This window comes from Anomaloglossus baeobatrachus, chromosome 10 (genome assembly GCF_048569485.1).
Source record: "Anomaloglossus baeobatrachus isolate aAnoBae1 chromosome 10, aAnoBae1.hap1, whole genome shotgun sequence".
NCBI classification, from domain to species: Eukaryota; Metazoa; Chordata; class Amphibia; order Anura; family Aromobatidae; genus Anomaloglossus; species Anomaloglossus baeobatrachus.
In genome coordinates, this window is record NC_134362.1 from 24,091,319 (window position 1) to 24,116,649 (window position 25,331).

A 25,331-nucleotide genomic window follows, 5' to 3' on the forward strand; every position below is an offset into this window, starting at 1 on the left:
CTGCTTTGCTGCAATAAGAATTTCCTTGCAGATTTTTTTAAAATCCACAAGCAGAAAAGCACCATGTGCACACAGCCTTATTGTAGAGAACTCTAGAAAGACCAGTATTTTATTGGTTCCTGCTGCCTAGTCTTCTTCCAGATTATCACATGTTCTGGATTATCAGTTGCTCATATAAAAGCTTGATTCTAATGACGGTATTAATCCGTCTGTGTCACATTGCTGCTTCGTTATCGAGCCTCGTTCTGATTCCCGCTCATTAATCTGCTGGAAAACTCTTGTCCCCGGGAATAATAGCACCACTTATATTTTCCAGCAAATTTAGCAGATCTCTTGTCTGTGCCGTCCCAGTACAGCGTGCACACAGCTAATTTTGGGATTTGCCGGAGACTCTTCCCAGCTGCAGGAACAAAAAGTTAAAGATGACAGATTTTTTTTTTTTTTTTATTTTTATTTTTTGCAGAGCTGAGATTATGTTAATGAGGTTCGTTGTGAAGCTGCGAATATATAAAGAATCCGACAGATGCTAATTATGGAGTGTGAATGTTGGGCCGGCCTCCAGGAGCCGCGAGCCCGCACAGCGCAGCGCAATCTGGATCTCTTGTCTTATTTTGCTGATGTTTTTCTCTGTTTATTATTGTTTTTAATTATTTATTTTTGCAGTTTCATATCTTTGATCTCATGCATGAAGCTTAAGCCCAGGTCACGTAAACTCCTGTCTATTCCTCTGCAATACATAGCTGTGGTCTTTAATTTCCTTTTTGCATACTATGCTCTCGTTTTCAAAGATTTGTCCATGGATAAAAAGGTTTATTTTTATATTTTTTTTTTTTCTTTCTTCCTAGAAATGGCATTATCCTATGGGCTACCTGTTATTGCAGATTTGCACCATTCATTTGAGCTGCATTACTTGGCACAGCCACCGATAAGAGTGGCGCTGTTTTGATGGAAAATAGACCCTTATTCTAAGGCTTTGTTCACACGACAATATTTTCTCTATCTGAGAAAAAAATGCTCTGTTCCCATCATTTTTTTTAATTGGATGTCAAGAAGTATGTTAAAAATTCTATTTTCTCCTTTTTTTTATACCCCTTCACGGACCCATGGCCTTAAATGGCTGAGTATGAACCAATTTAGTGTCACGGTTGACAGTCATGTGATTTCTGGCCATAGAAGGTCACAATGTTTGGCTGCGCAGAATGCTCCCTGACTTTCCATTGTTCCTGCTGTCAGTAGTCATTGGTATAGGCTTTCTGCTGGATTCATCTCTTCCCCCTTTTGGACCCAGCAGGAGCTCGACTTCCACCCAGCTGTTGATAATCAGCATTCCCTTGGTGTTTATAGACCCCTTCCTTCCTTGAACTGGTGCTGGTGATATTTTCAGTTCATTCAAGCACTGGTTGCAAGCAGGTGGCTTGTACTCCTCTGTGGTATCGGTGCTGAAAGCTCTGGTAAACATCTACCTGAGTCATCAAATGATAAGTAGTTAATGCATTTTCCCCCTGTGTCCCCCTTGTGTCTTCTATAGGGTTTATTGGGGTTGACGAAGAGCTCATCCCATCCGTTCCCAATTTAGGGTCCAGCAGTAGGGATACCTAGGGTCAGGTATCCTGCTCGGTGCATAGGTGGGGAACCTATCTAGGGTGGTGTGGGACCCCAGGGGTCAACAGTAGGTTGTCAGGGGTCACTATTTTCTCCTTCCCTAGACACAGGGTTTCCCTTCCCTTTCGCCGTGCGCTTGCACCACATTTAGGGAGGCCAATAGTGCATGCTGGATTTTTTTTTTTTTTTTTTTTGTCCCCTTTTCCACTGTACAAAGTAAAAATCGTCCCCATAGAACAACATTGGTCCGGGCATCAGGGCGTGATCCAATGTTTGGTCTCATTGCAGTTGGATCGAAGATAATCGTCTGTAATAATAATAATAATAATTAATAATATAATTATTCATTTATATAGCGCTATTAATTCCACAGCGCTTTACATACATTGTGAGCCCCAATGGGGACAGTGTTGCCAATCTAAGTTCCCTATCAGTAGGTTTTTGGAGTGTGGGAGCAAACCAGAAAACCCGGAGGAAACCCACACAAACACAGGGAGAACATACAAACTCCTTGCAGATGTTGTCCTTAGTGGGACTAGAACCCAGGACCCCAGCGCTGCAAGGCTGCAGTGCTAACCACTGAGCCACCACAAAACTTCAGTGTTAACCACTGAGCCACCTTGCCACCCATCTGTACAAGCCTCTAACCTGGACAAACCATTAAAGCAACTGAGGAGGAGGTCTCATATAAATGACGGCTTGTAGAAATCATCGTGTTCCTTGCAGTTTTCACGCTGCATAATTTGGATGTGGCCTGTAGTTCAGTTTCCAACTGCAGAGTTTTTCTTCCCTTTGCTCACATCCCTCCTTCTTAGTCCAATGTTGTCTCCTCATCTTCCAGGTTTCTTCAGTTTCCCTGTTCTTATGTCCTTTACTACATCTTATAGGGGGTAACATCCCCTGTCCCTGGGATAAGTAATAACTTGGGGGCTCTAATGCCACTACCTGCCACAACGAGCAGAACAGGAGATTCCTTTTCCCATTATGCAGGTCGAATGCACGAAAGCTGCTACATTCATTCTCTATGGGGCTGTCGGAGAGAAAAAAAAAAGCCAAAAACAGTGCAGTGGTTGGGCATTCGTGCTGCCGATTGAGTCCAGCAATCCCCGCTGACCATTATCACAGACCCTTGTTTTTTACCTAAGATATATATAATTATAGCAGCTTTTTCTATTTCTTGGGTGATTTCTGTGGACCCGAAGCAAGTCTGTTCCATGGAGATGCAGTCTGCTGTATAGCAGATACTTATGTCTATGTAGTGAACATCATTGCGCCTGGCTAGGATTGTGTTCTGGTTTGTTTTCGATATCATTTCCTATATTTTTGCTCTTGTTCGTGCGTTTGGGTCTGTGCGCTCAGTGTGACAGATGGCACTTGGCATCGCTTCCAAATCCCGGGAGTGGCGCGCTGTGTGCGATCACATCATGTCGCTGCTCCTGGGCTTCACCTGATTTGCTTTGGAGGGAAAATGAATCTTCAGTCTCCATCGTCTCGCAACTTTTCCATTACGTGACGACGGCTGCAGAAAATGAAGACTTCAGAAACCATCAGATTCCATCGTCCCCATCCATCAGTGTCAGTGCTGGACATTTTCCCTGCTCCCTCTCGTCACTCGGACCATTATTTTATTTATTTATTTATATATTTTTTGTAATTGAAGTTTTTTATTATGGGAGGTCTTCATACCTTGGTGGCCGTTCATCCTGAGCCTCCTGTTTCATGTTTGTTTTGATAGATCCGCTTACACCTAGGATAAGGCACGAGGAGCGCAGGCATCTCTATAGGAAAGTGCCAGTTTGTTTTACAGATATAAATATTGACCGTTTTTTGTAAATATTTCTCTTAATCCGGTCACAGGATCCTGAGCTGCAGATTTTCTTCTCTAGTTACACCTAAAGCTGCATTCAGGAGAGATGTGCGCTGTGCAAACTCACAAGTGACATTGGGGTCTAAATCCTTTTAAGAAAATTGGGTCATTGTGGCTGCAAGAAAAGGAGAAGCCGGAGAAAGGCGTCTGCACGTACTGCTGATTCCCCCCCCCCCCTTCTAGTCTACGCTGTTCTAGTTACAGGGGTTCTATAGTATTAGGATGTCTGCTTCTAGACACAGCGCCACCCCTGTCCTCAGGTTGTATGTGGTATTGCCACCCTTTTCTATTAAAGTGAATAGGAGACTTGTGATAATTTTTGTATGTATTTTGGGATAAAAACTGCACAAAAAGCCTTGATTGGTAGAAAAACTACAACGCAAAAGAAAATTATTTCACTCAACTTTTTTTTTTAAGTTTCTAAGGAAATCTATGTCGTCAAGGAATGTAAATATTCCAGTTTTCATACTATAAGGTGACTTTTCTTGTTTTCTGCATCACACCGTGTAGGTTAAGACAGGGTCACATGAGTTCTCATTCTTATTAGGAGCAGAGTCATCATAGTCTTTTTAGGGGCAGGGGTCAGCAGAGCCCTCTTCTTATTGGGGCAGAGTCCTTTCATTCTTATTAGGGGCAGGGGTCTGCAGAGTCCTTTTTTTATTGGGTGCAAAGTCATCTCATTTGTATTAGGAGCAGGGGTCAGCAGAGCCCTCTTCCTATTGGGGGCAGAGTGATCTCATTCTTATTAGGGGCAAGGGGCAAAGTCCTCTTATTCTTATTAGGAGCAGGGGTCAGCAAAGCCCTCTTCTTATTGGGGTCAGAGTCCTCTCATTCTTATTAGGGGCATGGGTCAGTAGAGTCCTCTTATTATCAGTGGAGAAATCACCCATTCATCTAGGGTGAACGAGTGCAGAGGTGGCCAATCATGACTGTCCATACTGTTCTGTGGGAGTTATGGATATTGTACATCTGGAGGCGGTGGTCCTCTCACCAGGTCGTATGAGGGGTCAATAAACCAAAGGTGCAATCTGCACGATTTTTATTTTTAACTCCGTCCAACAATGAAAAAGGTGGCAGTTTTTTAAGTAAAAATGCTCAAAAAAGATGAAAAGTAAGTTCGGTTTTCTCTTAAGGCTATGTGTCCACGGTAGAATGTACCTGCGGATTTTTCTGGATGAAAATCCGCGACTTTCGCGGCAAATCCGCACCTTTTATTTTTGCCGCGGATTTTGATGCGGATTTTTTTTTTTTTTTTTTTTCCCCCATTCTATACCCAAAATCCGCAACAATAATTGACATGCTGCAGATTTTTCCGGATCAAAATCCGCGGCAAATCCGCCGCGGAAAAATCCGCAGCATGGACACAGCATTTCCAAAATGCCATTGAAATGGCTTGGAAGTGCCGCTGCTGCAGATTTTCGGAAAATCCGCGGTAAATCTGCGGCAAAATCCGCGGTAAATCCGCAGCGTGGGCACATAGCCTTAGCCTTCCCAGTAACTTGTATAGAACTTCAGAAGGGAAAAATGTAGAAGAATGATCCGGTTGCCTCTTTTTGCTCTTGTTGCGTTTTGTTTTTTGTTTTTTTTTTTTTTTTTTGGGCTCTATCTTTAGAAGCCTGAAAAGGTTAAGACGCTCAAAAGCCTGAACTTATCAACTGACAGTTGTTTGTTTTTTTTTTTGTTTTTTTTTTCCCCTCTATATAAAGATACAATTGTTTATTCTTTTGCGCATTCACAAACCCAAAGCGAAGGCGCCTCTTTAAAGTGAGCAGGTAGGAGCGTGTTCCGCAATTAGCGGGGCTTGTCTCCCGCCGAGAGGGAGGGGCTACGGAGAAAAGCAATTAAAGACTTAATTAAGTGGTGGCTTTTTTTTAGCGGCGGTGATATTCAGCCTCTGGCGGTAACTAAAGTTTTGTGAATCTAAAGAACTTAACATGTTCAGTGCTGGGATTCCTCTCACTAGATTATTGTGATCAGATATAAGAAACCCCCCAGGAGCTTTGTAGCCGGATCAAGAGGTCACAGGCCAAAGGCCACAAACTCTCACCTGTGTCTTTAAACATATGATTTCTGCTGCTGCAGAACCTCTTAGTAGAGCCTTAGTCCATCATTGGTTGTTCTTCAGCACTGCTTTTTATTTTCTTCTACAGAAGATCTGCTTAAAAACTATTTTTTTCCTTCCAAGATTATTTAAAGGGATGTTCTTTTAATCATTTATGACTTATGAGTATTGAAGAGGTTCTGCAGCAGCATGGTTAATGTATTCTATGAAACACTAAATACTCATTTTGATGATAAAAGGGAAGCATTAGGTTTACTTTTTGTTCTTTTGTTTTTTTTGGTTTTTTTTAGAAAGTGGCTCAGCAGCAGCTGTAACATTGTTGTATAATATACAGCCTAGCTGCTGCAGAACCTCTTTGATATACAGTGCCCCCTCCTTTTCTTTAATGATATCCATGCCAGTACAATGTATGAGTCTGGAGTCCAGGGTGAATAGAACAGAGTATTAAACTGAATAGATGTTATTGCAAGTATTGGAACCCCTTTAATGAAGTCTATATGCCTTAAAGGGATTTTCCACTTTCATCAAAATGAACCATAAACACTTGCAGACATGAAAAATAACAAAGACAGATAATGATGATGATCTCCCTCCTCGGCTGCTCTGGCCTCTGATTTTCAGCTGCAGCAATGACCTCACGACTTCAGTGTATATCACCGCTGCAGGCAATCACTGAGCTTGGTGGCTTACCGAATTTGCATAAACAGAGCCACTGATTAGTCAGTAATTAGCTGCAGCCTTGATACCCAATATCAATGTGGCGTCACCACTGCAGCGATTCACTGAACTTGGTGGCTCTGTTTTTGTAAATGCCGTGTTCTGTGAAGCTCAGTGATTGGCTGCAGCGGTGATGTTACATCCATATGGGGTATCATTGATGCAGCCAAGCACTGAACTTGGTGTCTCGTGGCATTTACATAAACAGCCACTGAGCTTGGTGATTGGCTACAGCGGGAATACCCAATGTTGATTGGCTGCAGCTGTGACGTCCCATCGATATACGGTACCCTGCTGCAGCCAATCACTAAGCTCAGTGGTTTTGTTTATGTAAATAACGTGAGCCACCAAGTTCAGCTATTGGCTGCAGCAGTGATACCCAATATCGATGTGATGTCACAGCTGCAGCCAATCACTGAGCTCAGTGGCTCTGTTTATAGAAGTGCCATGAGACACAAAGTTCAGTGATGGGAATCACTGCTGCAGCCAATCAGAACTTGGCGTCCCATGGCATTTACATAAACAGTGCCACTGAGCTCAATGATTGGCTGCGGCGGGGATACCCAATATTGATTGGCTGCAGCAGTGATACCCAATATCGATGTGATGTCACAGCTGCAGCCAATCATTGAGCTCAGTGGCACTGTTTATGTAAATGCCATGAGACGCCAAGTTCTGTGATTGGCTGCAGCAGTGATTCCCATCACTGAACTTGGTGGCTCACGGCATTTATATAAACAGAACCACTGAGCTTAGTGATTGAGTGATTGGCTGCAGTGGGGATACCCAATATCCAATGTGACACTTGCTGCAGTCAATCGCTGAACTTGGTGTCTCATGGCATTTACATAAACTGAGCCAATGAGCTCCGTAATTGGTTGCAGCGGTGATGGCCAATATCGATTTTGTGTGTGTGTGTGTGTGTGTGTGTGTGTGTGTGTGGGGGGGGGGGGTTACATGTCTGCCAGCGATTGGGGACCTTTTTGCTGAAAGTGGAAACCCCCTCTAATAGATGAGGTTGTCATCATGAGCATACCCGGTGCGGATTGTCACATTGTATCAGTCTAGAATCAGCGGCTCATACATTAAAACAAACCCTGTGAGCAGCAGTAGGGATCATCTCCTGCATGTAAACTTTCACTGACAGCAAGCGGAGATCTTGGAACCTGACTGTTTCCCTTGTAATCAATGTTCCCATTTTTCATCCTCTCGTGTCCTGTGGGCGCGCGGCGTTCCTAAGTCTTTGTTGGCTCTTACAAAGCGAGCATTGATGCCAGCGGCCGTCCCTTCCACCAGGGTCCGGTGCCAGCGCAGTTGTGCAGGACCATGCCAACCGCCGGCCCTCCTGGCTGTGCGGGGGCGAGCGAGCCGTGGCACGCAGCCTAATTATACGCTTTATTCCAAGGGCATAAAATCCTGAGCATGGCAGGGAGGCGGATTAGGCTTTCAGCGCCCTCCGCGGACACTCGCCGCACACGCGCCCATTACATTGTGTCATTAGGAGACGTGTGGCACGGATTTACTGAATGGTTTCACTGCGGAGTTTACACAATGGTTTGTGCTCATTAGAAGTTTAGTTTCTGTAAAATCTGGAACTTTTACTCCAGTCACAGCCAGAGCTGCTTCCAAACTTCACTCTGAACTGTGCTGCCGTGGCACTACAAGTCACAGAAATACAGAAGACCGTGGCATGCAAGTCCAGTTCCACCTGGCTATAGTGTAAAATTTGGAACGTGTCCTCTAGTCACACCGAGAGCTGCTATTCAAAATTTCAACCTAATTTGCCCACGCTGTAAAATCAGTCGTGTCCCCTTTAACTGCTGCAGAAGCACTAAAAGTCCCAGGAATACCGAAGACTATGACGTGTAAGTTCAGTTCTTCAATTGTTAATAAGTTTCGCTTCCTGCGCTCCTGGGTAGAGCTGTATGTAGGATACAGACTGTGGGCTAAGATAGTGCATGTCACCCAGCTTTCCCAGACTCCTGAATGGCAATCCTGTCTTAATTATCCCTCTTTGTATCATTGTATCATTTCTCTCTCTCTCTCTAGGTAGATGTTGGGGTTTTTTTTTTTTTAGTATATGGAAGCCAGGTGATAACCAAAATGACCACTAAAAGGCTCCTACAGCATCTATCACCCAGCTTTCTCAGTCCCCTGATAGGTCTCTCCACCTAGTTATACAGTAACCTACCTATTATTCTTTTGTACAGTTGGCCAGATATGATGTTCTAGGGTTTGGGAGAGCTGGGTGATAGCCCTTGTAAAGCTGTCTGATTTGGCTCTACTGGTTATCACACAACTTTCCCAGTCTCCTGAATGTCATTTTTTTTTTTTTTTTTCTGTGATAAATCCTATATATTTTCATAATGCAGCATATGAAGGGACATTGTTCATACAGGAGTAAGGGCTACTTGGCTGCAATGTGGGCTTCTCTTATAGGCTCAGCAAGGGCTTTAACCCAGCTTTCCAAGCACCCTACATGGTAATTCCACCTATTTTACATAGTAACTAATCCACTCTTCTGTATGGTTGGGTATAATTAACTTTCGGAAGAACTGGGTGACCACCTATATGACCAACTTTGTACCTGCGGTTATCACACAACTTTCCCAGTCTCCTGAACGGCATTTTTTTTCTCTGTGATAAATCCTATACTTTAGTAATGCAATGTATAGGAACATTGTTCATACAGGAGTAAGGGCAACTTGGCTGCAATATGGGCTGCTTTTACAGGCTCGGCAAGGGTTTTAACCCAGCTTTCCCAGACTCCTGAATGGCAATCCCACCTAGTTAGCTGGGTGACCACCTATATAACCAACCTCGCACCTGCGGTTATCACACAGCTTTCTCAGACGCCCCTGAATGGTAATTCTACCTTTTTACATAGTAACCAGTCCACTCTTCTGTATGGCTGGGCATAGTTTGACTTTTGGGAGAGCTGGGTGACCACCTATGACCAACTTTGTACCTGCGGCTTTCACACAGCTTTCCCAGACTCCTGAATGGTAATTGTGCACACTTATATAGTGCTGCATTCTATACATCTTGCATATGTACTACGTGCACTCCTTTCCCAGTGGTGGCTCAGACTGGGTACGGTAAGAATCCCAGTGTTCCCAGTATTTCCCCAGCACAGGTGCAGGCGCGCCTCTGGCACAGAGACCATTCTGTTATTTTCCGTATCCCGGCTAGTGATGAAAAAGCGTAATATTTGGATTCTTAGATTTTGGCATCTTCAGTCCTGACTCTTTGCTGAAGTTCAGGGATCGAATTCATGTCAAACTTCTCTACAAAGGTTTTCCTTTCCCGTGAAGCCGAGAGCCGGGATACTGAGGGGGTGGATGGAGGCACAGGTTCCCCTAATGTATTATAGGAGAGGACCCTGCTGATCACGGACCCCCCCCCTCCCCCGCTACACATAGGGAGCTCAGGAAAAACTTTACAAAACTTTGGGTTTGTTACAAAAGTTTATAAAACAAATATAATCTCCTCTACCAGTTTGTTACAATGTATCAGTCTGGATTTCAGGTTGGTCACGTATGATTTATCCACACTGGATACAATTGTAGCAAACAATCCCTCAGCTGCGTGAAGTATAAGATCTATGGCTTTGCTGAACATGAAAGATGCCGAGGAAAACTGCTCGGCATTAATGGTGAGATTTGTGCATGTGCAGATCATCTCATCCGACACCGCTGGCACTGGAGACTGAATGCTGATCCCAGCGGTGAGACGCTCTGCTGTCAGATCTGCCGTCCTGGTTGGAAAAACCGGTGTGTGCGGCTGTAACAGACTATCTTACTGCTCAGGTCCTGGTAGACCATCGATACTCGAGCTGGGAAGTCATTGACATCCGGAGCCGTCAGTGTGGTACCAACACGTGGCTGTCGGTGCAGGCACGTGGCTGTCGGTGCAGGCACGTGGCTGTCGGTGCAGGCACGTGGCTGTCGGTGCAGGCACGTGGCTGTCGGTGCAGGCACGTGGCTGTCGGTGCAGGCACGTGGCTGTCGGTGCAGGCACGTGGCCGTCGGCCGCCGAGTGACTCTGTGCACCACCAGCATGTGGCCACCATTACATTCTTTGGTGCTGCATGCCAGATTAGCAGGATGTCTTTAGCATCCGATTCTGGTCTAATGGAAACGTCTATATAATGGAATCGTCTTTATTTCTTCTCTTGTCACCTTGTGCATCCGCAGGATTTTGCTGCTGGTTGAAGAGCGACAGACGGCGCCGTCACAATGGCGACCAAACCGCCTCCACCGTTAATGAAAAAGCACAGCCAGACCGACCTGGTGAGCCGGCTGAAGACGCGGAAGATTCTCGGCGTGGGAGGAGAGGATGATGACGGCGAGGTGCACAGATCGAAGGTGAGGGCTCATGTAATAAATATGGTTCTGACTGGGTGGGGAAAATTGCTGATCTCTATGTTAAACATTCGGCAGAAATTTTTTTGCTAATTTTAATGTTCTTTAGCAAGGTAATGTGGCTTGGAGGATCCTCTGGGGCGTGGCTTACAGATCCTCTGGGGCGTGTCTTTAGGATGTTTTGCAGACGTACTCTGTGAATCATTCCCTATTGATAAAGATTGGAAAAGACCTCTGTTCTCAGCATAAATGTCAATTTGTAACATTCCCTGCCATTAGAGAAGCAGACTGCTCCGCCTGTGGTTGGCCATGGAGCAATAGCCAATCACAGTACAGCTCATGAATTTGGGGTGACTCCTGCATGTGTAGCCGATCTCATAAATCAGAATGTTCTTCCCCTTTTAGTGCCAAGTGTATTTTATGGTTCCTTTATGAATTCCTCCAGTTGTGGGAGGCAGTTGGCACAGTCTTGGCGTCAGTCCTTGTTCCCCCACCCCTCGTCTTTTGTCTTGGCGTTGCCCCCCATCACCTCGATCCTCTCTTCACAGCCTATACAGGCCGGATTTTCTGCTCCGATGCCGCCGTTCTCCTGTTCTTCCCCTCGCTCATCTCCGCGCCGCCTTCTTCCTCCGGATTTCATCAGACGCTGTCGGAATCAATCCCATCACTGGCATTTTACTTAACCCCTTAAGGCGTCCAGGCGCCGTCTCCCCACTTCTTTCCCCCGGCATGCTGATAAGTGCCCTGGCAGGCTTGTAATTACGGCATTAAGTATTTATTTTGTGCAGTCTCTGAAATAAACCTCCTTTGCATTACGATGAAGCGTCGGCTCCTGCATTCGGCGGCGGCGGCCCGGGCTTCAGAGCGGTGATTACAATCATTTGTGACGCTTGAGAGGCTGAAAATCGGCTAATGATGATTGTGCCTCTAATAACCGACCTTATTGCCCCTCTTGTAGGGTTTATTAAGATGGAAATTTAACCCTTTGTCTTTCGTCGGCAGATCAGTCAAGTTCTAGGGAATGAAATCAAATTTGCTGTCCGGGAACCTCTGGGTCTAAGGTAAGAGCCCGGTCCGATCTCTCCATGACTAACAGGCACTTGTGGGGGCTTTAGTGCCAAATTCACACCTGGCAGAAAGTAGAATCCAAAGCGGATTACAACAGCAGTAAAGTGACATTTAAAAAACTCATCCGCAGGTGGAAATTGGCGCTGCGAATTTTATTAATATGCATGGTGCCAATACTTTTGTGGATTTTTCTCATTAACATAAAATATTCTCCAGTAAATCAGTTCTCATCTGTGATGGAACCTGGTAGCCACGGTTCAATTTCCCTACAGCGCCACTACAGGTAAAAGTAAGTATTACACAGTTCCCATTGAAATCAATGGACGGACCATATTATGTCGCCTGCACAAGTTCCCCCAGAATAATATGATCTTTTGTATCATCTTTCCACTTCTGATAATAAATGAAACACTAAACGTGAAAATTTATATATATTTAAATTAGAGTGTGTATGTATGTGTGTGTATGTATGTATATATATATGTATGTATGTGTGTGTATATGTATGTGTATGTATGTATGTATGTGTGTATATATATATATATATATATATATATATATATATATATATATATATATATATATATATATATATATATATATATATATATATATATATATATATATATATATATATATATATATATATATAATATATATAATATTATATTTAATATATATTATATTATATTTAATATATATTATATTTAATATATATTATATTATATTTAATATATATTATATTATATTATAATAATTTACACATACACACACACACACACACACACACACACACACACACACACACACACACCATTCTGTTTTCTGCCTGATCCAAGCGTCTGATTTTCTCTTGGAGCATCTCTCTCAGTAATACAGGCTGGGTGTGAGCTCTGTATGTATCCAGGGTGCAGCTGTCCTCACTTTCCTATATCCGCTTCTATACTACACTTATTTCCTTTCCTCCTTTTCTGTAGTCCATTTTCTCTGCCCTCCCTGAAATACTCTCTCCCCTCTCCACTGCAGATCTGTCTACAATCCCCCTCCCTTTTGCTATCTTTGATACTGGAGGGAGGGAGAGGGGCAGCAAAGAGACTCACAAATCCCCGAGAGCTCATGATGTTAACAGTTTTGCAGTTCTCTCTGCTAGATAAATGACTTGGATGTTCTGCAGCAGCAAAATTGAGTATGTATAACTAGCTGTAGTACCCGCCGTTGCCCAGGATAGTAACTATCTCTCTCCCAGTCTCTGTTGGTCTGTGTGTCTATCTCTGTGTCTGTCTGTGTGTTTGTCTCTGTCTGTCTCTGTCTTTCTGTCTGTCTTTTTGTTTGTCTGTCAGTCTCTATCCCCGCCTCTGTCTCTATCCCCGCCTCTGTCTCTATCCCCGCCTCTGTCTCTATCCCCGCCTCTGTCTCTATCCCCGCCTCTGTCTCTATCCCCGCCTCTGTCTCTATCCCCGCCTCTGTCTCTATCCCCGCCTCTGTCTCTATCCCCGCCTCTGTCTCTATCCCCGCCTCTGTCTCTATCCCCGCCTCTGTCTCTATCCCCGCCTCTGTCTCTATCCCCGCCAACATCTTTAGTACCTCACACATAAGCTTCTTACACTAACAATGTGTTGTTCCTATAGCAACCAATCACAGCTGCTATTAATAACCTAATAGCTCGCAGCTCCATTCACTTTAATGGAGGCAGGATTTTTGGAGAGTAACTGTAAAGCGCGGGGTTACATTTTTCCGTCCAAACATAGTCTATGACGTTCCCTGAGTCACATGGGGCGTCTGTGCAAAATTTCGTGATTGTAAATGCGACGGTGCGGATTCCTTTAGTGTACGTACATACATACATACATACATACATACATACATACATACATACATACATACATACATACATACAGCTTTATATATTAGATGAAGACTATTTAAAAAGTGAACCCCTTTATGACTAATGACAAGATTTGTCCGTCATCAGTGGTCTTCCTGCCATTGATGCAGGCTCACATGCTGAGCCGGCATCTTTACCTGCAGATGATGGCTGAATCATTCCGCCTTCATCTGCCTCTAACAGCCACGAGTGGAGCAGCTGTTTACCTGTCGGATGCTGCTGTCAATCTCTAAAAGCAGCATATTAACGTGTGCTGTTAGGGGAGTGCGCTGTTCTGACACCTCATCTGCACAACCACTACACGATCACAGGACCCCAATGTGTTATGACAGCCAGGGGTCAGCTGAAGACCCCAGTGTCTCATCATGGTACTCCTGTGAAAAACAGTCTGTGGCCGGCGTTCATAGGAGACTGTGATTTCTGCGGAACAAGTGATCAGATGATTGAAGGTTCAATATAGGGACAACCCCTATAGTGAGAGGAGCAAGGAGACGACTCTGCAATTTTGGAAGACGTTTTCAAAGTTCTGTAAGGAGGGCATTTATTTTGCAATCAGACAGATTAATAATAATCTCTGCCATTACTAATATGAGTCATTTTGACTGTGATCTATTATGTAAGGCGGGGGAGGGGCGCTCCACTATAAATTATAATGTTATGTCCCATTATGGGAGAATCTGATTTTATCTAGTAGTCATTTGCAGAAATGATGGAATAGTTATTAGTTACCTTCTGTTTTATAGTTAGATGCAACCACAACTGCCAGTGCTCAACATTGTAGGGTCACAGTGTATTTTATTGTAATCTTCACACTGCCACCTGGTGGCCACAAGTGGTATTGCATGTGTTACAGCTTTGAATGTTAGGAAATGAATGTGAATGGAGTAATGACTTTGATGTGATACAATGTGATTTGGATTCTTTTTCTATTCCAGAGTCTGGCAGTTCCTCTCTGCTGTGATGTTCACAGGAATTGCAGTAATGGTAAGTTTCGATTCTGTTTGGCCATCGCCTAAGAAATATCTCATGTGGCTGACATTACAGCCTTTTACCAGTACTACACATCTAACTACTAATGCAGCGCTTTGTCCCGAAAAATAAAGTTGTCTGGCTGCAATACCAGTCACAACCTTAGCAGAGGAGTGGCGCTGTTTCTAAGGTTAAAACAAATGAGAACTCTTTATATAATGCACACACTTCCTGCAGAATTTGGACTAATAAGCAGCAACCAAGCTGCAGTGTAAAGCATGGGAGACTGAAAAAGAAGCCATGTAAGCTTGGATGCATGTGTTAAACTTACCTAATGAGCGGCTTTGATGTCTTAATTCCCCCCACTATGCTTTACACCGCAGCTCTGCTTCTTCAGGTTGCTGTGTATTAACACAAGTTCTGCAGGAAGTCAATCTGCACAAATGTAGCTGAGCTCAGAAGCTGCCGGCAGTGAAGAGGGCAAATATCAGGTGTGTATTACCCGGAGGTCGTAATGTGTCATGGATGGGATGAATAAATGCCTTTTTTTTTTTTTTTTTTTTTTTTTTTTTTTTTTTTTTTTTTGTATTTCCGTCATCCTCCTCTGGGATGATATCTTCTCTCTCTTCTGCAGACTTTGCGCTCGTCTTTTGCCGCTGCTCCCGCTGGTTAATGCTCCTTTGATGCATTTTCTTTCTGAGCCGCTCATTGTCAGATTCTTCAGTTTTATCTCCATAAAGGATGTTTTTTTTTTTTTCTTTCTTGGCTTTTTTTTATTTTTTTTGTTCTTTTCTATAAGGAGCTTGTGATGAGATCTCCGCGTTCCTTTCCACTCTGTATTACAGGGACCTGTTATAGTAAAAAGCTCTTTGTAAACGTGATGGCGCCGTGTGGGGGAGGGGGCATTCACATTGCACCTCCGTCTATGGATGACGCAGGCTTTGCTCTCACGCTGGCGTCTTGTACACGTCCGTCTTCCATTGAGCAGGAAGATCTGGCATCTGCCGTGTGTGGAGATCACCCAGCTTTTCCATATTCCTCCATTCAGGATCACTGGAGAGCTGGGTTACCCCTTCTGTGAGTGCTAGATAGCTGCCATGTAATGCTCTGATGTTCGGAGTCAGCCCCGGGCCATTCATGGTTCTGAATAATTCACGTAGCTCTCAGTGATCCGGACATCAAACTACTGTCTTTCCTGTATGTGTGCCGGGGACGTCCGACCTCAAAGCTGGGGGGAGGGGAGGGGGGAGTCCTCCTAAAATTACCTGTCATAAGGAAGTTGCACATGTCCGATGCCCCAAGACAGTTGGTGTTTATGGAGAAATTCCACTGTGAGCTGCCCGTCCGCCATCTTTGTGGGGGCAGCCGAGGTTCACACTGCACGATGAGAGGTTATGCAGCTTTGTGATCCTCCTTAACAGCAAGCAGAGATCCTAACCCGCTGTACAGACTCAGTGCATCTCACAAGTGTCCATTCTGCATAATCCGCTTACTAGATACGCAGCCCAATTGCTCGTTTGCTACTATGTATGAGCACAGGTGAAATGCATCAATCTGGAATCTGGACTGTTTAAACTGGATACAATTGTAACAAAGTATCATCTGAAGTCTGCCGAGATTTCTAGGCTTCATATTCCGGACAGCAAGCAGAGATCTTAAGTCCGAGGTCACAAATTGAATGATGGCAGCAGTGATGACTGATCAGGGGAGGAAACAAACCGGTTTATATGGGACATTGTGATTGGGAACACTAGCCGACAACCCTGTGTGTGCACAATCACGCTGCTTATTAATGGTTGTCAGACTGACGGGGCCTCCAGTGTCTTCATTGACACAGATCAGTGATGATCCAGCGAATTTTGGGTAGTTAATGTGTGCAGCTGCGTTCATGAAGTGGCGCCCCCTGTGGCCTAATTACCCTGAATATAGTGCAGTCGGAGGCGCATGCATTATTCACACTCCTCGTCCTGGGCACATTATCTTCCCTATGAATTATTTACAGCTGATGTTCCTGTGCTTTGTGTCAGTACATGCTGGCTGCCTACAACATGGACAGGATTCAGGGAAACCTATGAGAGTCACGCATCCAGAGACTGCAGCACAGAGGATTTCAGAGAAGGATTGGGTTGATTTTTGCAGACTGGATGGAATATTTGGATTCCAGTCTGCTAATCCGGAAGACTCAATAATCAAGAAACATTTAGGATTGGATTAAAAGACTTGATTGTCCAGATTATTCAAATGAGCTCTCCTCCAAGATTAAGATGCCTCTCTAGCGCCTCCTGGTGGATGAAGCTTCCCTGTAAAAAGCTTTACCCTGCCAGACATTGACATATGCTTCCACTAGGTGGCAGTAGAGCCGGCTCTTCCTTCTGGAGGAGAGCTCATTTGCATTCCTTTTTCCCTAGAATTCCTCCTCTGAGGAGCAGCAGCAGCACCCCCAGTGATTTGTGCTATAGTCACCGTACGTTCTTCTCTCCGTCCTGCAGGCGCTCACCTTCCCAGATCAGCTGTATGAAGTCGTCTTTGATAAAGGCACGGTGAGCAGTAAGACCTCCACGCGGCTGTACGGCGGAGCGCTGTTCAGTGAGTATTGGCTGGAGATTATACTGGTGCTAATAATCCACTGGTCGGCGCTGACTGCCCCCTATGTGTGTGGTTTTTTTTTTGGCAGGTATCTCATTAATTATATGGAATTCAATGTACACGGCAGAGAAGGTCATCATCCGATGGACGCTGCTGACCGAAGCCTGCTACTTCAGTATACAGCTAATCGGTGAGTAGAATGGATATCATCGATTTACTACCAGCTGCAGTACCAGACACGGCCTGTGCAAAAAGGGGGCGATGTTTCCCAGGGGAAAACCCCAACTCTATTTAGTTTAGACTCTCCTACAACCCTTTTAGAATTGAGCCATAGAGGGGCTTCTGCCTAAGGCTATGTTCACACTTTTCTGCAGCAAAACCTGCTCTATTAGCAATAGAGAATCTGCTTACAAAAAAAAAAACTGGTTTTACTGCATTTTTTTTTTTTAATTTTTGCAGTGTTTTTGGTGCAGATTTTGATGTCCTTTTATCTACAGCAAATGTTTAATAAAGTTTTTTTCGCCAAAGAGCCGCCGAAATTCATGTTGCATTTTTGCAATATATTTTTTATTTTTTTTCATTGTTTTCTATTGTGATGACAATGAAAGGATTATCAAGCAGCAGTTTAAAAGAAAAAAAAAAAAAGCAGCAGATTTCTGGAATCCCACAGCTTTGACTGGAGCTGTAAAAAGCAGCTTTTAATTTGCATTAAAGAAAAGCAACAAAAAATACCCGCGACGTGTGAACACAGCCCAAGGCCTCCTTCACCGGTGCCTAATAAGCTACGTAGGTAATAATAATAATAATAATAATCTTTATTTCTATAGCGCCAACATATTCCGTAGCGCTTTACAATTCAGGAGGATCATATACAAACAAGTAACAGTTATAGAAATACAATATTTAGAGGGGAAAAAAAATAGTGTATACAAAATACAGTGTATACAAAATACAAAAAAATACAACCCTGCTCGTGAGAGCTTACAATCTACAATACGTAGGTGAAGAAACGTTACCGCTGTCAGCAGGGTCTTCCATCCATAATGTCCACTTTTACCATCAGTTGTTGTCAGGGTTTTTCTGGAATGGACAAAAGTGAGATTACAAAGAATTAATTTGAGGACGCCATAAATGTGATATATTTTATGGGAGCAAAAGCGTGAACCCGCTCCATCACAACCACTAGGGGGAGACACGCAGCAGAAACATTTGTTGCAGTGTATTGCAAAATTGTATATATTTTCAGAGCCGACCATGTCCCAACACTCATCCTGGGACATGTGCAGCCGAGGAGTAATGGGGAAGGGAAAAGAGACGGAAAGAGAAAAGAAGAAAAAAAGAAGAGAGGGGGGAAAAGAGAAAAGGGAGGGAGGGGAAAAGGGAGAGAAGGGAAAAGGGAGAGAAGGGAAAAGGGAGAGAAGGGAAAAGGGAGAGGAGGGAAAAGGGAGAGGAGGGAAAAGGGAGAGGAGGGAAAAGGGAGAGGAGGGAAGGGAGAGGGGGAAAAGGAGGGAAGAGGGAGGGAAGGGAAGGGAGAGGGGGGAAAGGGAGAGGGGGGAAAGGGAGAGGGGGAAAGGGAGAGAAGGGAAGGGAGAGAAGGGAAGGGAGAGGGGGAAAGGGAGAGGGGGAAAGGGAGAGAAGGGAAGGGAGAGGGGGAAAAGGAGGGAAGGGAGAGGGAGGGAAGGGAAGGGAGAGGGGGAAAAGGGGGGGAAAAGGGAGGGAAGGGAGAGGGGGGAAAAGGGGGGAAAAGGGAGGGAAGGGAAGGGGAAGGGAAGGGAGAGGGGGGAAAAGGGAGAAAATGAGAAAAGGGAGAGGGGAAAAGGGAGGAGACGAGGGAAGGGGAAGAGGGAAGAGGAAAAGGGAAGAGGAAAGGGAAAAGGGGAGGAAAGGGAAAAGGGAAGAGGTGAGGGAAGATACAAAAGGGGAGGGGAAAAGGCCGAGAAGGGAACACAGACCTCTGTAGGACGCAGATGGAATCTCAAGATTTCAGCTCTTTAGTGGGAAGTGCCTAACCCAGTCTGTGCAACATTGAAGGGCAGTGTACTGTATGGCAGATGAAGCTGTCTTGGGTCTTTATTGTAAAATCTTCTGGTGACCAGACTGACAGAAAATTAGGCGTTGAATAATCCCACACCAGCACAATCTGCCGAGTTAATTTAGGAAGAGTCCGCGCTATGTCCCGTGCATTGCTGATACTATGTGAGTGCCGATACAGCAGAGGAGATGACAATGACGAGTGCGTTTCCATGGAGAGCGTAGATATAAAGGACGATCTATTGATAATATTTGGTATTCTTCACCCACACACGGTGTGCGGAGCTGATCATGGAGCCGGCAGCTCACCAGAAAGCTAAAAAATATCCCCGCTCATCCCCCCGCGTATCTAGCATATAAGTGACAAACTCTTCCTCCCCGGGTGCCTAAAGTTTAGCGGCGACCTCTGGTGAATGCTCCACATAATCTGTCCGGTTTGCACATAACGAATAACACTATTTCAGGCCATTTTTTGACTTGTATCCTGCATTTCCCCAGTTTTCCCCCCAGGCTCTGTCTACAGTTTACAGTTGTCTCTGAGCTGGTGAGTGCGACGCCTCCTACACACAGAGGAGATCCCGCTCTCTATAGACCTCCCATCTGCAATGAGTTTTATCGGCAGCTATAATTAGATCCATTATATTGTCTCCAGACAGATTTTAGCTTTTTTTTTTTTTTTTTTGTTTTCTTTTCAGTGTGAGTTCAGGAGGCAGAGAAGGGGCTCATAAGTGGAGAAAGAAGCCAAATTCTCCAATAAAACACATTATAAAAACAGAGTTTCTTATATTCACCTGAACTATTGATTTTATGCATTGATCATTTAATTTTATTAACTCTTTTTCCTCTCTTATGCAGTTACCACGGTGACCATGATTGAGATTGGCTCCGCGACCATTGCCGCGTCCGTCCTCGTCTTCAGTTGCCTCTTGTTCGTTCTCGTCAGTGTCTACTTCTATTACCAAGTCGGCCGCAGACCAAAGAAGCTCTGAAGGATCTTGGACTTTTTGGTACCGGGACGTGTCTCCTCCCTCCCTTTCCCACCACAATAACTCCCATCATCTTATGGAAATGGGGATGGGGGGGGTTGTAATGGTTTTAATTTTTAACTCTTGGAACCAAGAACTGTAGCCACCTTGGTCTTCAGAGACTGGATCCCCCGCCGTCGGCACCGCGGGTCCGCGACCTCCCAGCGTGCCGTCAGGACTGGATGAAGCACACGGCATGCACAGCCGCCATCTCCCCTGTTACGTTTTACCGTATTCGACATTTTTTTGTCTGTATATTAACCCTTTTGTAACCATGTGGCCAGTTTTCGCATGTCTTCAGCTACCGAGTGGTCGTGACCATCCCGAATAATGTGGATATTTTTTTTTTTTTAATGCCCCCTTTAATCCACAAAGATCTCCTGTACATATTGTACATACCAGGATCTTCATTTATCCTCCGGGATACGTCACCCAGCTTTTCCAAGCCCCTGAACGGCTAATCTATCATACTCTGCACCCCTAGCTCTGCGTATCTTTTCTCACAAATGGATTTAACGAGCATACGGCTGGACGGCATATTCTGCGCTTTGACATAACGGGATGATTCAAGGGTCACTTTCGCGTCTGAAACCCCCCCCCCCCCCAAAAATGACGCTTTGGCTGCCGAAGCAGTGCCTTTTATTCCCCTGTAGCAACCAAGGGGTTAAAAATTACATTCCTTCAATGATACACTGATAAGTTTGTGCACCCTGCAAAAAAAAAAAAAATAGTGGTGGGGTGCAATTTAGATGGATCTCCAACCAGTTGATTCACAGCGCCACCTGCTGGCAGTATGCGGTACTGCAGGTAAAGTTGATATTTATTCCCAAATGACAAGTGAACTGGAGACGTTTTCCCCAGGATGCGACACCACGATCTGTAGGTGCAGCCGTCCCGGGATGCAGAGATTTAGGACGACTTCCTGCAATCTAAGGAGGATATTTCCCCGCACGGATGTTTGACGGGATGTTATTCACGGATCTGCCATGAGCAGGAAATCTGCTTTGGAAAATGTCCAGATCACAAAATTCTCAGAAGAGACTAGTGCTGTGAATATGATTTATCATGGGGGGAGTAGGAATATATTTTTTTTCTTTTTTCCATATCTGAGATAAGCAAAGGGTTAAATGTTGCCTTTGTTCATTAATCCCAACATTCCGCCCCCCGAGTTCTGCATTGTCTCACCCTAAACTATTGCGAGCCTCGTTACCATTGCATTGACTACTTCTTCCAGCGGCTAGTGACTCCCTCCCCTGAACACTGCCCGTCACTAGCGCGACCGCAGCCAAAAATGAGACTTTGCTTTTAATTCCACCCGTCCCCTGCAGGCGACAGAGGCAGGCGTTTTGTATGTAAGCCTCACCAAGGGACAGGTCTCCTCCCCATTATGTAGCCTGTGGGTGCACTTTATCTCCCCTCCTCCAACACTGTGTTGTGATTTTGTGAAGACTGTTGTATTATATTATTTTTTTTGTGTTTTAAAACTTAATACCTCAGTATCTTCCATAATAAAATATGCATTCAGCAACATGGGTGGCTGGCGTGTAACTCATAATTTTTTTATTTTATTTTCTTTGTAAGTGCACTTACTGTATTTCGCCACCAGATGGCGATGCTGCACATTGCAATATTATTAATAATTTATTATTTTATTATTAATTATTATTGTTATTATATATTCCGCTGCACTTTACAATGCCATCAGAGAATGACCTACTGTTTAAATCAGAGTTTTGGGTTTTTAATATTTTATGAAATATTATAATATATATATATATATATATATATATATATATATATATATATATATATATATATATATATATATATAATATTATAATTATATATATATATATATATATATATATATATAATATTATAATTATATATATATATATATATATATATATATATATAATATTATAATTATATATATATATATATATATATATATATATATATAATATTATAATATATATATATATAATATTATAATTATATATATATATAATATATATATTATTATAATTATATATATATATATATATATATATATATATATATATATATATATATATTATTATAATTATATATATATATATATATATATATATATATATATATTATTATAATTATATATATATATATATATATATATATATATATATATATATATATAATATTATAATTATATCTAAAATTCTGCAATTTTCATCCCGGCCACTAGGGTGATTTAATGCTGCTAATACACAAGTGACATTTTTTTTTTTTTATTATTTATCTTTTGTATTAAAGCATCTAATGAGCATGTGCAAAGATTGTGACGGGATGAGAGCAGGAGGTGAGCTGTGCCATCGTCTATTGTAATCTTGCCTCTGATGGTAAGGAGCCTTCTGAAAAAAACAGTGTGAGTCTAGATCCATGGGTTAAAAAAAAATGTAAATACCAGAAGAGAAACAGTTTGGTCATCTGCGCTAATTGAGATCTGAAAGACTCATCCAGGATACAAAATAGCATTAATGCGGATTTATTATCTACGTGTTTCGAAGTCTTCAAACTTCATCAGGATAAACCCACATGGATGGAAATGCATAGATAATAAAATCGTATCATGGACTCCAGCAGCGCAGACGACCCTCACACTGCTCCTCTTCTGCGGTTTGAGAACAGACCGGACTCTACAATGATTTGTTTGATTTCTGGGAATAATTTCTATATTTATCGCGCATTTTCTGATCAATACCAGAGCCGATAACATCGATCTATTGAGGGATGATCATTGGCACTATGTCTTATGGTTGCGTAGTATTAGTGAAGTTTGGGGGTTGGATATAGAGTAACTATTGCTCCACATGATGGTATTGATGATGGTGGAGAATTATTGATTATAGCAGATAAGACATTCTTATTGACTATGATAATAATTCCCTCCGCTATTCGTGATGATGCCGGAAGATTGGCGAGGGCAAATAATGAAGGGTGATGAGGATAATTGACTATTCTAGATGACTTATTGATGGTGATAATTAGTGATGGAAGATTATCAACTATTGATGATCCATTGGAGAAGATGACGGAGGCCGGTGGAAGATGATTCGTCTGAGTAAGTAATGATACATTATTTGACCATAACTGATGAGGACAATTGATGATTGGTAGTGGCAGAGGATTTGGCTTGTAGTGGACGACTGATCATTCATCATTATTGACCGTTTATTCGTGGTGTTGGATGACTGATAATTGGTGGAGAATGATTATCATTGATGCTGCTAAAACGTATCTATTATGAATGGCCGATCGTGAACATCGATTACACTGAGGGATGTTAATTATTATAATGGTAGAAAATGAAAAATTATAAACAATTATTGTAGTTTATATATCAGACGTCTGATCCTGTTGGAGGATGATTGTATTTAGAGATGATCCATCGTTACTATTACAGATATTGATTCTACATGGTGAAATCCTGAACAACGGAATATTTCCAATTGTTCTATTTTATCTCTAGTCCAGATACAGCTGTGGATAGTATCAGGCCAGGAGCTCTGTGTGTGTGTGTGTGTGTGTGTGTGTGTGTGTGTGTGTATGTATATATATGTACAGTACAGACCAAAAGTTTGGACACACCTTCTCATCTCTAGAACAACTGTTAAGAGGAGACTTTGTACAGCAGCCTTCATGGTAAAATAGCTGCTAGGAAACCACTGCTAAGGACAGGCAACAAGCAGAAGAGACTTGTTTGGGCTAAAGAACACAAGGAATGGACATTAGACCAGTGGAAATCTGTGCTTTGGTCTGATGAGTCCAAATTTGAGATCTTTGGATCCAACCACCGTGTCTTTGTAGAAAAGGTGAACGGATGGACTCTACATGGCTGGTTCCCACCGTGAAGCATGGAGGAGGAGGTGTGATGGTGTGGGGGGGTTTTACTGGTGACACTGTTGGGGATTTATTAAAAATTGAAGGCATACAGAACCAGCATGCCTACCACAACATCTTGCAGCGGCGTGCTATTCCATCCGGTTTGCGTTTAGTTGGACCATCATTTATTTTTCAACAGGACAATGACCCCAAACACATCTCCAGACTGTGTAAGGGCTATTTGACTAAGAAGGAGAGTGATGGGGTGCTACGCCAGATGACCTGGCCTCCACAGTCACCAGACCTGAACCCAATCGAGATGGTTTGGGGGGAGCTGGACCGCACAGTGAAGGCAAAAGGGCCAACAAGTGCTAAGCATCTCTGGGAACTCCTTCAAGAGTGTGCAAAGCAGTAATCAAAGCAAAAGGCGGCTACTGTGAAGAACCTAGAATATAAGACATATTTTCAGTTGTTTCACACTTTTTTGCTAACTATTTCATTCCACATGTGTTAATTCATAATTTTGATGCCTTCAATGTGAATCTACAATTTTTAGAGCCATGAAAATAAAGAAAACTCTTTGGACACACCTTCTCATTCAAACTTTTGGTCTGTACTGTGTATCTATGTATGTATGTGTGTGTACATAATGTTCCATTTCTGCAAGTAGAGATCTTGAGTATCGCGAGGCACTGATAACACTTTGTATCCATCTTCTCCTTTGTATTCCGCAGTGATTACTCTGCATTGGACGTGTTGTGTTTGTGTTTGAGCAGGAGGCTCATCATCCGCTTAATCAGCGCGCCGGCCTCTTAGAAGACATGTTGTTATGAAATCAGTTGGAACAATGTGATTGTGCAGAAGTGGACGCCAATCAGTTATATCTAAGACGCTGAGTGATTAGCCGGTCCGAGTAATAACTACCCAGCAATCAGCGGTAATTACTGTCATTTACCTGTAATTGAAGCGCTCGCACAGGTTATTAATGCCACTGGATATGATGGCAGCGCGCCCATGTAATGACGACCGGTGCCTCCCGAGAGGAGCACAGGCTGCAGCCTGCGCTCCCCTGATGAAGCCGGCCAGAGACATCGCCTCGAAGAAACGTTTTATGCATTTTAAGACTTTTATTTATGTATTTGGTAACATCAGATGACCACAAAGCACCTCCTGTATTTTTTTGGGGCTCATGCGCACGTAGCTGCTGAATAATCTGCAGCGATATGACAGCACATGTGCATGTCAAATCGCTGCAGAAACTCTACATAATGGATGCAGTTTTTATAATATA

General features: G+C 43.3%; 1 protein-coding gene across 1 annotated transcript in view; it reads left to right on the forward strand.

Annotated features, from left to right (window-relative positions):
* The window catches only part of TP53I11 (tumor protein p53 inducible protein 11), a 57,216-nt gene extending 35,510 nt beyond the window's left edge, over positions 1-21,706 (forward strand). The window contains exons 2-7 of the mRNA XM_075325338.1: positions 10,445-10,615; positions 11,615-11,673; positions 14,501-14,549; positions 17,024-17,120; positions 17,209-17,310; positions 20,007-21,706. Coding sequence (XP_075181453.1) covers positions 10,487-10,615; positions 11,615-11,673; positions 14,501-14,549; positions 17,024-17,120; positions 17,209-17,310; positions 20,007-20,140 — 570 coding nt within the window. The 5' untranslated portion in view covers positions 10,445-10,486 and the 3' untranslated portion in view covers positions 20,141-21,706. The remainder of the gene's footprint in view (positions 1-10,444; positions 10,616-11,614; positions 11,674-14,500; positions 14,550-17,023; positions 17,121-17,208; positions 17,311-20,006) is intronic.
* The last annotated feature ends 3,625 nt before the right edge of the window (positions 21,707-25,331 follow it).